Below are 13,180 nucleotides of genomic sequence, written 5' to 3'. Positions count from 1 at the left end.
TGATAGATTCGGAATTTGGTATGAACATGGTGGGCACATTTCAGCAGAGCTTCCAGACTAGGATACACTCGGAGGAAGACCTGGCGATCTACTGAAAACACTGGCCAGTGAAAACTTACAGATAGCAGTCTGATTTTATGCTGGAAGATGAGCCCTCAGGTTGGAAGGCACTCAAAGTAAGACTGGGGAAGAGATGCCTCTTCAAAGTAGAGTAAATCTTAAGGATGGGAAAGATGTAAAGCCTTCTTACAGATACTCAGTTGATATGGTATAACATATACATAATAATCACCTGGGAATCTTATTCAAATATAGCTTGATTCCATACATCTGGAGTGGAAATCCAACTTCTTAGCAGGTGGTCAAACTGTACTGACCAAGTTTAAAGTCCTGGTCCAGAGGGAACCTTAGTCAATTAAATCAGAATCTTTGATGGCAGGACCCAGGCAAGATCTCCATTATCTGGAAACACTAAGTGATTCCAATTTACATCCATCAAGTTGGCCATTGAAAAATGTTTGTTCCTTGTTTTGATTTTACAGTGACCACTATCTAATTTCTGGACTCTTGATAAAGCATGGCACAGAGGTGGATTCTACTAATTTGCTTTACTTTTAGACTATAACATTTTTGACAGTTTATTTTAAAAGAAAAATCCTACTCAATATTACAGCTATAACTTCAAAAAAATCTACTTTTAGATCTCTAATGGTATATATTACTTAAAATGTATGGCATCATCGCATAAGCAGTTGACCTCAAGGTCAGTTTGAACCAAAAGACTGGTGGTTCAAAATCACCAGTCACTCCTCGCAAACTGTATACAAGGTCGCTATGAGTTGGAACTAACTCCACGGCACTTAACAACAACATGAGGAACAATAACACAAAAATCTAGATTCTAGATACTAAATTAATGCTAAACAAGGGTGGAGGAAAGAGAAGGATTCAAATAATAAATCAAAAATAAGAATCAGGGAGAGTATTCTAGACTTAGGGAAGAACGTAAGAAAGGGCTCGAAGGGCTTTAAACACACAGCACACTGTGTAACACCGAGTCCTCAGGAGTAAACTCCAGCAACATTCTCCCATTTCCTTCCCTCCCCTCATCCTACCTTCCACCAGGAGTCAAAAAAGCAAAAAGGAAAAGAGTCACATGCTAAGCAGAGCTAGTATCCAAAATCTCTTTAAAGTGAAATGAGAGTGAGAAAAGAAACTAGGTTTGCTGGATTTCTAAATAGATGGCTGCAAAGTATTTAAGGTCTTCAAATATAATTAAGATGATACTGATAAAAGGAACTTCATTACCTTGTTTTTATTGTTGCAAATAAAAACTAGAAATGGGCTCAAATTAAAATATAAAATAATTATTTAGAAGCCAAAACATCTTCACAGGAAAGAATTCGAGTAATTAGATGCCATTTCTTCTCCGTAGAATGACTTATGGCACATGTGACTAAGGGACGAGCGCTGTATCAAAGACTTTCAGAAGTCTTCCATGACTACCGTTTAATGAATTCTTAAGGCTATTTAGTCAAAACTACATTAAAACTTTGAAGTACCACATTATTTTTTAAATGGCCTTCAAATCTAGATGGCAATGTAGCAAATCAGGTCCAGAATTCTCACTTAAACATCACAAAACATCGTAACTGACATTCTTAGGGTTTTAAAAAAATTTTTCTTCTTGTAAAATAATGTGCTTCTTCCAATGTATGAAGTTAAAGCTATATATAATCAAAGCTTATCTTTCATTTAGGAATACCCAATCCATTTATTTTCATGTTGCTGTTGCTGTTGTTAAGTGCCTCTGAGTCAGTTCCAACTCACAGTGGCCCCATCTGGGTTTCCTAGGCTGTACATCTTTGCAGGAGCAGAAAGCCTCATCTTTCTCCCGCAGAGTGGCAGGTAGACTCAAACCGTAGCAGACATTGTGGTTTGCATTCTAGAGCTTATCACAGATAAGCACTGCGCTCCCTAGTTATTCTATGCAAACTCCCAGTTGTTACCATCCCAAATTACTTAAAAATTACCAAGCTTACCACTCAAATTACATACCAGCAATTCAAGAACAACTGTCCTTGATGTGTTATATACAAGTCAATGAAACCACAGTTCCTTTCTTCACCGTCACGTGAATGCTGCTACCTTTCATCTTTTCTATGTCTTCTCATAACACCTTCAAGATTAAGAGATTCCCGGCCAAGAAACAAAAGCAGAATTGTCCCATTCCACAGTGGATTCAGGTAAAAACTGAGAATAAAATCAGGTACTACTCCAAGAGAAGACACTGGAGAAGAAAGAAGCTGGGTCTCTAAGGATTGGCACATGTGACGGCATAGCGCATAGTATGCCTAAGTTCTAGCACTCTACCGCACAAGTTCAAATCTGCCAAGATCTGCTCAATTGAATATGTATTGCAAAACTTCTGGTTTCTTCCTTTGTTTTGACGCTTCTGCATTAAAATGAACCACAAGGTCGGCAGTTCAAACCCACCAACTGCTCCTTGGAAACCCTATACAGGGTTGCTGTGCATCAGAATTGACTCAATGGCACACAACAGCATAACAACAATAAATATGTGAGACCTTTGGTTCGAAAAAACATTAATAAAACCATGTCATTTATAAGTATAATTTTTCAGTACATTCATTTTAATTTTATTTACAACCTCATCATTAATACCAAAGAAAAGCAGATAAGCTTCTGTAAATGGTACGCAAAATTGTCCCAAATTGCCTATGTCATGAGACCGTATTCTTTATACAATGAAAATGCTACAGCCTACCATCTGAGCATTCAACGGGAGCTGCTGTTTCAACTACAGAGCAATTTTGTGCTAGTTTATTCTTAAACTCTGTGTTGTTGTTGTTGTTTTGTTATTCTTGAGTGCTATCAAGTCGCTTCCAACTCATAGCAATAATGTATAGGGTTTTCCAGGCTTTATATCTTTTGGGGAACAGAAAGCTTCACCTTTCTCCCATGAGTTTGGCAGGCTCAAACTGCAGACCTTGTGGTTCGCAGTCTAGTGCTTACCGTTTGGAACCACTATGTTCTCAATATACTCTTTAGCAGTCCCCCCCTTTGTGAACAAAAGCGTGCACTTATAATTCTTACTGCCATCATGCATGGAGCCAAAAATTACAAAGTAGAGGGCCTCACACAGAGCTAAATGGAGTCCAATATTGCGTTCTCCTTAACAAATACTCAGAACAACCCACTCTAGACACACGTGGTCTCGAGAATTCCCAAATTCTTCAGAGGAAAAGAAGTCTAAAATCTTAAAGCTGGATGGATTCTTCAGAGTCATTCATCCCAATTTTACAGGAAAGAAAACAAGTTCAAAGACTTTAGTCGCTGATCCAAAATTCGTCAGAAGGCTAGAACACAAATCTTCTAATAAGGTTGTTGATAAGTGTGGTCAAGTCAATTCCAACTTATAGGGACCCTGTATAGGGAGTGCTGGTGTAGCGCTGTGGGTTAATGCGCTGGACCTTGCAAGATTGGTTTGAACTGAAAAGGTCAGGGATTCAAGCTCAGTAGGTGCTCCTCAGAAACCCTATACAGGGTTGCTATGAGTTGGAATAGACTCAACGGCACTTACCAATAACAATAGGGTTTTTGAGAAGTGGTTGGTGGGTTTGAACTGTCAACCTTGCAGTTAGTAGTGCACTGCTTATCCTACAGTGCCACACCAGGACTCCAATAATAAGGTAGCTATTGCTGTTTGGTGGCATTGAGTCGGTTCCAATTCACATCAATCTTGTAGACGGTTTCCAAGGAGCGGCTGGTGGGTCTGAACTGCCAACCTGTGGTTCACAGCCCAGTACTGATTTTACAATGCCACACCAGGACTCCAATAATAAGACTGTTGTTGTTCAGTGCTGTCTAGTTGGTTCCGACTCATAGCAATCCTGTACAAGGTTTCCAAGGAGCAGCTGGTGAATTTGAACCACTGACCTTGTGGTTCAAACCGACCTTGAGGCCAAGTGCTTATGCTCCTTTACCTTTTATTCTCAGAATGGCAGAGTCAGATTATAATTTTCAAAAAGATTTATTCTAAAAAACAAAGAGAATGACACAGACAATATCAAACAAAAAAACCCATCCTACACACAGAAGAACCAATAGATTCATTTTGGAACAAAAAGTGTAGCCAGAGTACTCCTTGGAGGCCAAGATGGCCAAACTTCGTCTCTCATACTCCAGACATATTGTCAGGAGGGACCAGTCACTGGAGAAGGAGATCATGTTTGGTAAGGTAGAGGGTCAGAGAAAAAGAGGAAGACCCCCAAAGAGCTGAAATGGCCAAGTGGCAGCATCAATGGACTCAAGCGTAGCAACAGTAGTGAGGTTGGCCCAGGATCAGGCAGTGTTTCGTTCTACTGTGCATAAGGTTGCTATGAGTAGGTGCCAACTTGATGGCACCTAACAACAACAACAAACACACAATCCATAGATTTCTAAGGCACAGACATGGTTATCCAACAGTTAACACATCCTTCTCAATCGCATAGAGTTTCTCTCACCTTTTGTTTCCCTCAACAAGAAATGACCTACAAAATACCCTGCTTCCAGACAGACTCTGTTTGTGGCCATTTGTGCAGTAAATGGATTTATTTATCCCTGCTGCAGCAGTCCAGGTTGTGCACCACACACTTAAGGCTGATACAATTCTCATCTTTCCTTTTATGTAAAAACCTCTCTAAAGAACAGCTAAGAGGTGAGAGGCAAAAGCATTTCAAGGTCCTCCTTTCTCCTCTCCCCCTAGAAATCAAATGACTGGAACCCATTCAGGAACAAAAAGGTGAGGGAGAGACGAGCAGATAGAATTCTGGCTAAATTCAAGCAAAATTAATTGTTTCACTTTTAACTATTGCAAATAAAAACTCTTTCCCAACAGTGTCACTATGTTTTGTAAAATAAAATTAATAAGCAACTCTCATTTCTTCAAAGCTTGCAGTAGCTGCAAAATACAAGAAGGTTTCCCTACACAATGCCTGGGCCTCACTGCCGCTCAGTAAATATTTGCTAAGTAAGTGAATTAAGGACCTGAACACCACAGAAAAAATAACCCTTTTATGAACACTAATCATAACTACATATTAAATAGTCACCAATAGAGTTTCTAGGCCACTGCTGTCCAGTTAATAGAGACTCAGAGCACCCTGTAGGGAAACACACTTCCACATCTTCCACACACAGAGAGCCTGGGAGGTTTGAACAGCCAACTTTCAATTCGCAGTGAAGCACTTACTACTGTACCGTCAGAGCTCCTAAAACAGCTCCTATGTGATCTTAAAAAGGATCAAACCAAACCAAATCCACAGAGCAGTGGAGACCGCCCCACTGCATTTCCAAGGCCAGAAATCTTCATGGAAGCCAACTAACACATCTTTCACGGAGCCTACTATTTTACCATTGCGCCCATTACTACATTTGTGTCGCACTGTGCGTTAATACAGCAGACTGCAAAGCCATTTGATCTGCAAGGTCAGCAGTTCAAGCTCACCAGCCACTCCTTGGAAACCTTATACAGGGTTGCTATGGGTTGGAACTGATTCAACGGCACATAATAACAACATAACCTTGTTGTTGTAAAGTGCCATTGAGTCAGTTCCAACTCACAGAGACCCTGTATAGGGTATCCAAAGAGCGGATGGTGAGTTTGAATAACTGACCTTCAGGTTAGCAGTCCACTGCTTATCCTGAAGTGACACCCCAAGACTCCCTACAACCTCATAAAGGAGCCCTATTTGCCTGGTGAAGAATTTAGACTAAACATAGTGGTTGGGGGAGGAGAGGTTTTCAGAGCCACACTGATGGGGGAGGCAGCACTGGCATTTAGTGGGAAGGAGCCAGAAATGCTAAATATCCTGCAAAACGCTGGATCAATCCACAGAATGAGCCTGCCCAACTGAGAAACAGTGACAGAGCAAAAATGAACAGAGCCAAAAGGCTACCAATTTCAGCTAAACATCCCGGACCAGTCTAAACAGAAATCAAATGTAAAAGTCTATCAAAGTTTCGTGCTAAAATCAGAAGAATATGCCAATTTCTCAAACTGTCAGTATGATAAACAATGACTTAACCCCAAATCCAACAGTACCACCCGCAAGAGTTTTGTTTCCTTGTTGGCTCAGGGCTTTATTTGCCAATTGTCTCATCTTTAGTTTTCCCTTTAATGTTGTATACATAATAATCATTAAGTCCTTCTCCAATCACCATTTTCCCCCTGTTTAGGAACCACTTTACTACCTGCATGGGTTAATAGTTACCTGCCAGGTCTTGCTTGATCTATCTTTCTCATCCATAACACCACTGCACCTTGCTAATCAAACTAAAAACCACATTACTGCTATCATTTCCTTATATAATGGTAATGATTCTTACCTGGGTAATGCCCAGAGACCTCAGACTAACATTCAAGGCCCTCCGCCCACTGCTGGCTCTTATTACTCTCTCCAAGCCAAATAGGACCAGACAGATTCTAGTATTTTTCAAAACTACCAGGATAATTCTCTTTTCCATACTTTTGTCCATGCTATTTACTATGCCGACTAGAATAATTTCCTTATGCTTTCCTTCCTGCCATTCAGAATCCGTATCTACCAATGTGTAAAAACTCTCATTAAAATATAACCTGAAATCTGACTTCCATGTAACATCAGTTGTTGTTGTTGGTGGTGTTGTTACGTGTCGTGGAGTCGATTCCGACTCAGCGACCCTGTACAGGGTTTCCGAGGCTGTATATCTTTACGGGAGCAGAAAGCCTCATCTTTCTCCCGTGGAACAGCTGGTAGTTTCAAACTGCTGACCTTATGGTTCACAGCCCAATCAGTAACCACTACACTACCAGAGCTTGTAGCATCATTAGACTCCTCAGTATTCCCTAATTTCAATTATGTTTATCTTGTTCCAGTCCTGTGGTTAGGACTGGAATCTTTTTGAAGGCAAAGATCACATTTTCATTTTATTTCTTTTGCATTACTCCCCTAGAACAATATATATTTAGAATCACAAAAGTGTTTCTGTAGAATAAATCATCTAATATAACATCTTCATTTTTAAAGTAAGAAAACAGACATTAAAAATTCATTTATACAAGGACATATAATTCCTTAGTGGAAAGATGTTTGTTGGCAAAATAAGAACCAGAATTCAAGCCACAATTTATAATCTAATGTTGTTTGATACTTAATAAGTGCTTGTTAAATGAACTCTAAGATTTAAAAAAAAAAAAATCATTTTGTAAGCCTGCATTTTGTAAGCCTGAATTCAGTGACATTATAATGCAATTTAGAAAGCAGTCCATGCTTCAAGTAGAGCTTCCCTTTTAGACTGTAGTTTCCACAAGTCAGGAAGACAAATGAGTTTCTTAGAGGTATGTATAGATCTAAATTATAAAACAGCTTCATCAATTTGTACGCAAATTCAATCATTTAAAACTGCACTTTCTGCTTAGTCTCTGAAATACTCACACATAAAATGACCTCATTGTTTTGACACAAGATTTCCCCTTAAAAATGGAAGCAGATTAAGATTATACATACTAGTGACCTAAGAGTCTAGATCAAGACATAGCTATGTTGTTAGAAATGCTATCACTGTTCAGTTAGAATTGTTTTTCCCTTTTACTTATGCATCTGAGAATAGATTATTACTTTATCTCAACAGTTCTGACCTTATTTATATATTACTCATAAGAATAATGGAACGTCAATTTCTACATAGCTTAAAGAGTACAGGTAGCCTGGTCCATAAAATTAGGCTTTCTTGCTTTCTCTCAGTAGTCTATTCCAACTTCAAATTGTTTCCAGAATCTAAGGTTGAGCATGTGGCATATTTATGACATCATCAGCCATGTTTTATACATTAATACAAAAAATGCACAAAATAGACTTTGCCTCATTATCAGATTCCAGGCATCTTAGATTTGGACTAATTCTTGCCTATAACTTTCTCATCTAGATTTTTTTTTTAAACTCCAAGGATATAGATCACCTTAGTATTTAGTCTTCCAACATTTAGTAAGACATCCAACGTTCAGCAAGACATCCATGTTAGGTATGCATTTGGAATCCTACTAGCCCAATCCTACTTCTGTAAGTCTACCTCTTACTTCCTGCTCTGTAGTTACATGAAAAAAAAAAAGACTTTATCTAGAAAGTCTAGAAAGGGAAAGACCTTTTCTAAGGCAAATGTACTACAGGTTACAAGAGTACAATAAGGAAAGAGAATAACAAAAAGATGAAAAGAGATCATCAACAATATGAAAAATCCATGTTAATAGCATAGTCTTGTAATAAGTCTGTAGTTAAACCAATACGGAGCTTTGACAATGGCGCTTAGACATTAAAGTGTCTGCCATAGAAAATAACAGAGAATGCAACATGTATCTTAAATCACATATGTGGAAAATCAGATAAAAACTGAAAGGTCTTTGTCATTTCCTATGTATAAATTAAAGTCAGAATAAAGCTCATAAGCTCATCTGTGACTTCAACCTATCAGAAGGGATGAATAGGAGTTACCAATATATTAATCTGGCTTGTTCATAGAAATCTCATAGGAATGGAAAGTAGAAATACATTTGGTAAATAGGTTCCTAACTTCATTTTAATATAGAAAAAGAGTTTCTTTGTAAAGAAAACAAAACATCAAAAGTGTAACTGCAAACCAGAATTAGAGGTTCATTTTCAGTCACATAGTATTTAACTACAAAAAAATAAGTGTAACAGAAATCACATACAAGCGGTCATTTTGGACACTTGACCCTTGTTTTTAATTGGCAATTGACATTACACCTAATGTTTTGCCTCCATCCTTTGTCTGAACGTGCTCATTACTCAATGCATTAGGGCTAAAAGTGTTGTGCAAGAAAAGCAATTTAAAAGTTGGCTTTATAAAATCAGGCTTGCTGATGGCACTAACTTATTAAACTACAAATGGCCAGATTGGCTGTTTTAAAATAAATAAATATAATTATGTACCATGAAATTGAGACCATACTCAGAAAAAGTTAAAAATTAAATTCACTTAAAAGAAAAAGAAAGTAATATAAAAACAAACTATCTAATTCAACTAATTCTTCAAGTTCATTGATGAAATTCTGTTGGAAAATTTTAAAAATCTGCTTTAATTTCCAAAGGTCTATCTGACTTTAGGAGTCCTGGTATGGTGCTGTAGGATCAGCACACTGCAAACCCACCAAGCTATTCCTCGGAAATCCTACATCTCTCTTCCATGAACTCAAGAGCATTTAATAACAAGATCTAGGTTCAACAATGTACTAGTTTTGTCACCACACAACCTTCTGCACAACACTTACTAGTCACACCAGCAAAATTAACTTTATTTCCATGTTCACAAGACTAAAATAGGAATGTCTTGACCACTTGGGTTCAGCAATAAAGTTGCCTATATACTCTCAACTACCTAGGTTTGCTGTTGCTGTTGTAAGTGCCATCGAGTCACTTATGACCCATAGCGACCCTGTATAGGGTTTCCAAGGAGTGGCTGGTGAGCTTGAACCACCAACCTTGAGGTTCAAACTGAACTTGCAGTCTAGCACATTAACCCACCAGCACCAACTATCTAGATACTGTCTCAAAAACTCAGATTCAGTTCCAGCATGGTCAGATTGTATGACTTCAATAGGTATGCCTACACTACTAGTTATTGGTATTGGTGTTGTTGCTAAGAGCCGTCAAGTCAGTTCTGATTCATAGCAATCCTGTATATGGTTTCTGAGGCTTTTCAACTTCAGGAGAGTGGCAAGCCTCATCTTTCTTCCATGGAGTGGCTGCTGAGCTCGAACCATGAACCATGTGGTTTGCAGTCCAGTGCTTACCATATGGAGCCAAACTACTAACGTTTACTATGAGTGGCAGACTTGACTTAGTAATACGGTTCAGTGGCTCAGGTGAAAAATTTTATGAAGTTTTTGGAAGGCTACATACTAAACCCTAAATAAAAGTGTAGCCTATCTTGTTATCATGTAGTACTTGTTTAAAGGGATGCTGTTAAAAGACTGTTTAGCAAAACATAGCTAATTCAAATGCTGGGTCCTTTTGCCCTTCTCAGGAGCCAAGTAAATCTAAAATGTAAACAGGTAAAGTTCCTTTTTCCTTTCCATTTCTAAAAACAGAAATATCTACTAAAATTATCTAGTGATTTTTAAAAAAATTTATTTCAAGATAAGTGTAAAAGAGGAAGCAAGAAATATTCTCCATTGTTCAGACTAAAAACTAATCTTGAAGAGTTGTTAAGTGCCGTCAAGTCAGTACCAACTCATAGTGACCCTGTATAGGGTGTTATCAAGGAATGGCTGGTGCGTTGGAACCACCCACCTTGTGGTTCAAATCAACTTTGGGGTCCAGCGTTTTATCCCACAGCCCTATACCAGGACCCTTGAAAAGAAGGTATTTGAAAAAGTTTATGATAAAACTACTACAGTTCACAGATAACCAGGAAAAATAATTCTCTCTATACTGACACTTTAAACTTGTTGCTAAGTGTTGCTGAGTTGGTTCCAAACCATAGTGACCCTGTATAGGCTTTCCTAGGAGCAGCTAGTGAGCTTGAACTGCCAACCTTGCAGTTCAAACCAACTATGCAGTCCAATGCATTAACCTACAGCACCATACCAGGACTCCATGAATTTAGGGTACAGCTAACCTAATTAGTTTTTACATATAAATAATAAACAATAGACTATTAAAAGAAAAATATTACCAGGAAAAGTCTATTTATCCATATATATTTTAAAATGCAATGCTCTAGAACTTCTGGAAATGTCAGCCTGTCATAAATATTTAGATAAAGTTAATTTGGTACATTTCTCTACTACTAATGATTTTTCTAGATTGACAAGACATAAACAAGCAAATTTAAATTCACACTCAAACACTAATGCATCAGAATATTTAATAGGTTATACGTTCAACACATACCTCCAACAATATTTCGAAACGCAATTAAAGTGTGAACGTGTGCATTCTGCTGATGTCTTTAAATTTCATCCTTAACATATTCCAATCCATACACCACTAATATAAGCAGATAAATTTCCCCTTAGAAACTTTCAGCTGCTTGCAAAGAAAGTAGTTACTGAAGCAAAATTGTAAACATGTTCTTCTGACAGAAGTTTAATTGGGAGCTGAGAAACAGAAACACAGAACCTGAACTAAGTAAAATCAAGGGGAAAGCCAACCTCACACAATTTCACATAATTAAGTGTATACCTGTTCGCACCATTTCTTTGGAATTAAACAGGAAAATCAGTAATATAGAAGGATTGAGGAGAATGAAAGTTAAAAAATAAGTAAATAAATAAAATGAAAGGATACAGCCTTAAAGCACCAGTCTGCGTTCCCACTGCCAAGATCTTCTGCACAGGATCAAAGGCCAAGGCTGAGGGTTGATAGGGAAATCCATGGCGAACAGTCTAGGGATGGGCAAGTGACATCACATCAGCCAAGGCAGCAAGCAAAATTAAAAAACAGAAAAGTCAATAAAGGCATCAGAATTTAACAACAAGCAAAACACAGCTATATGCACTTAAAAAACAAGCCTGTGAAATCTACAATGCTAACAAAACAAAGTTATTCACAAGGTACCTGAAACTCAAGTATCTATCCTGGTACTACACTTTTACTTTCTGCTTTTCCAAAATACTTGGATTCTCTAGAAGAGAAATTAATTATGAAAGTTTACAACAGGGATCAAATTCTTTAAGTTGATTTAAAAATGGGATCCATGCTTTATTTCAAATGTGATCACTTCCTCATGACTTTATTAAGATGCCAAACATAAGCACTTCTAAGGAAAAGCTGTCATACGATGACAGGTTAAGAGTTTTGAGAAAACGATCATCAAGACTCTATTTTCAACATTTTGCAATTGTAACACAACTGCAAACAGGCACAACAAATATATGTATATACACACATATATTTATAGATATTTCCCTGATTTTTTGGGGTGTAATAATAAAATGCAAAAAAAAAAAACAATATATATAAGTTAATAAATATATTGTTTGGGTTGATTTTTATTTTCTGCCTTTTATTTATTACATCCAAAAAATTACAGGCTATTACGGGGAAAAGTGTAGGTACACACTTTTCAAGAAACTAGCGATATGAAGGCCTGGATATTTATGAGGAACGCGGGTATTAACACTAAGACTAGTTTGTATTTCTCACTGAGCAGCTGGGGAATTAATTCGCTGCATCATTCTTACAGAAGCCTCTGACAATTACCGCGCCATTAACAAGCAAAAATCACAGTACTAACTTTTTCACCAAACACAATGATAAAAAGAACTCTGGGATTTCATCGTTTCAATCACTCATTCCCCATTTTCAAAGGAAAGCCATGATAACCCATCCAGTGGAACAGGTTTGGCATTCGGATAAACAATATTCGTCAGGCACTGTTTCCAAAAGGAAAGTTCAAAGTTGGTGAACGATATTAAAACGCTCGTATCGCAAAGCTTGGAAATGATTGCTAGCGGTGTCAGAATACCGATTAAAGGTCAGGATAATACGTTTGCAACACCCTTGAATTAATTGCTGCCTGTGAAAAGGAGAGAGGGGGCAAAAATCAAGGAGAAGGAGTAAAATGATGTCAATTTCCAAAATACCCCATGAAGGCAGCTTTTTTCTGGAAGAGGAGTGCGCCCTTTTGGGCCATTCCCGGCGCTCTCCAGACTGGCTCACACCCTCCTGTGACAGCCCGAGGTGCCCCCTACAACCACCCCATATTTTCCGGGGCGGGGGCCCTGGCGGCGCGCTCTGATCACCTTGCAGAGCTGGAAGTGCTCAGACTGGAGCGTTTCCTGAATCTCCGGCTCCCGGCTCCCGGCCGGGTGCGGCTGTTGTTGCTGTTGCTGCTGCGAGGCCGAGGATGAGCCGGCGGTCAGGCCGTCCAGCACCTTCCTGATGTTGAATTTCCTCATGATCTCGGCGGGGTTCCCCCGCACCCAGAGTGGGGCGGCAGCGTCCGCCGAGGAAACGAAGGCGGCTGCGAGAGTGAGGCTAGGAGGCAGCTGGGGCGAAGCAAACTAGAATCCAAACAGGAAATACTGCGACTACGACGAGAGAGCACCGCTGGCCAGAGCCCCGGGTGGCGACCCGCTCGCTCTGAGCTGCCGGACGGCTGTGTGGCGCTTCGG

General features: G+C 38.8%; 1 protein-coding gene across 2 annotated transcripts in view; it reads right to left on the bottom strand.

Annotated features, from left to right (window-relative positions):
- Positions 1-13,029, bottom strand: part of STXBP5 (syntaxin binding protein 5 (tomosyn)) — a 209,563-nt gene extending 196,534 nt beyond the window's left edge. For both annotated transcript variants that reach the window (XM_006872055.1, XM_006872056.1), the window contains exons 1-2: positions 12,809-13,029; positions 11,352-11,449 (exon numbers count right to left, since the gene is read on the bottom strand). In XM_006872055.1, coding sequence (XP_006872117.1) covers positions 11,352-11,449; positions 12,809-12,964 — 254 coding nt within the window. In that variant the 5' untranslated portion in view covers positions 12,965-13,029. The remainder of the gene's footprint in view (positions 1-11,351; positions 11,450-12,808) is intronic.
- Positions 13,030-13,180: the final 151 nt, after the last annotated feature.

The sequence above is a fragment of the Chrysochloris asiatica genome, unplaced genomic scaffold (assembly GCF_000296735.1).
Source record: "Chrysochloris asiatica unplaced genomic scaffold, ChrAsi1.0 scaffold00182, whole genome shotgun sequence".
In the NCBI taxonomy this organism is placed as follows: Eukaryota; Metazoa; Chordata; class Mammalia; order Afrosoricida; family Chrysochloridae; genus Chrysochloris; species Chrysochloris asiatica.
This window is presented reverse-complemented; position numbering and strand designations above follow the sequence as displayed.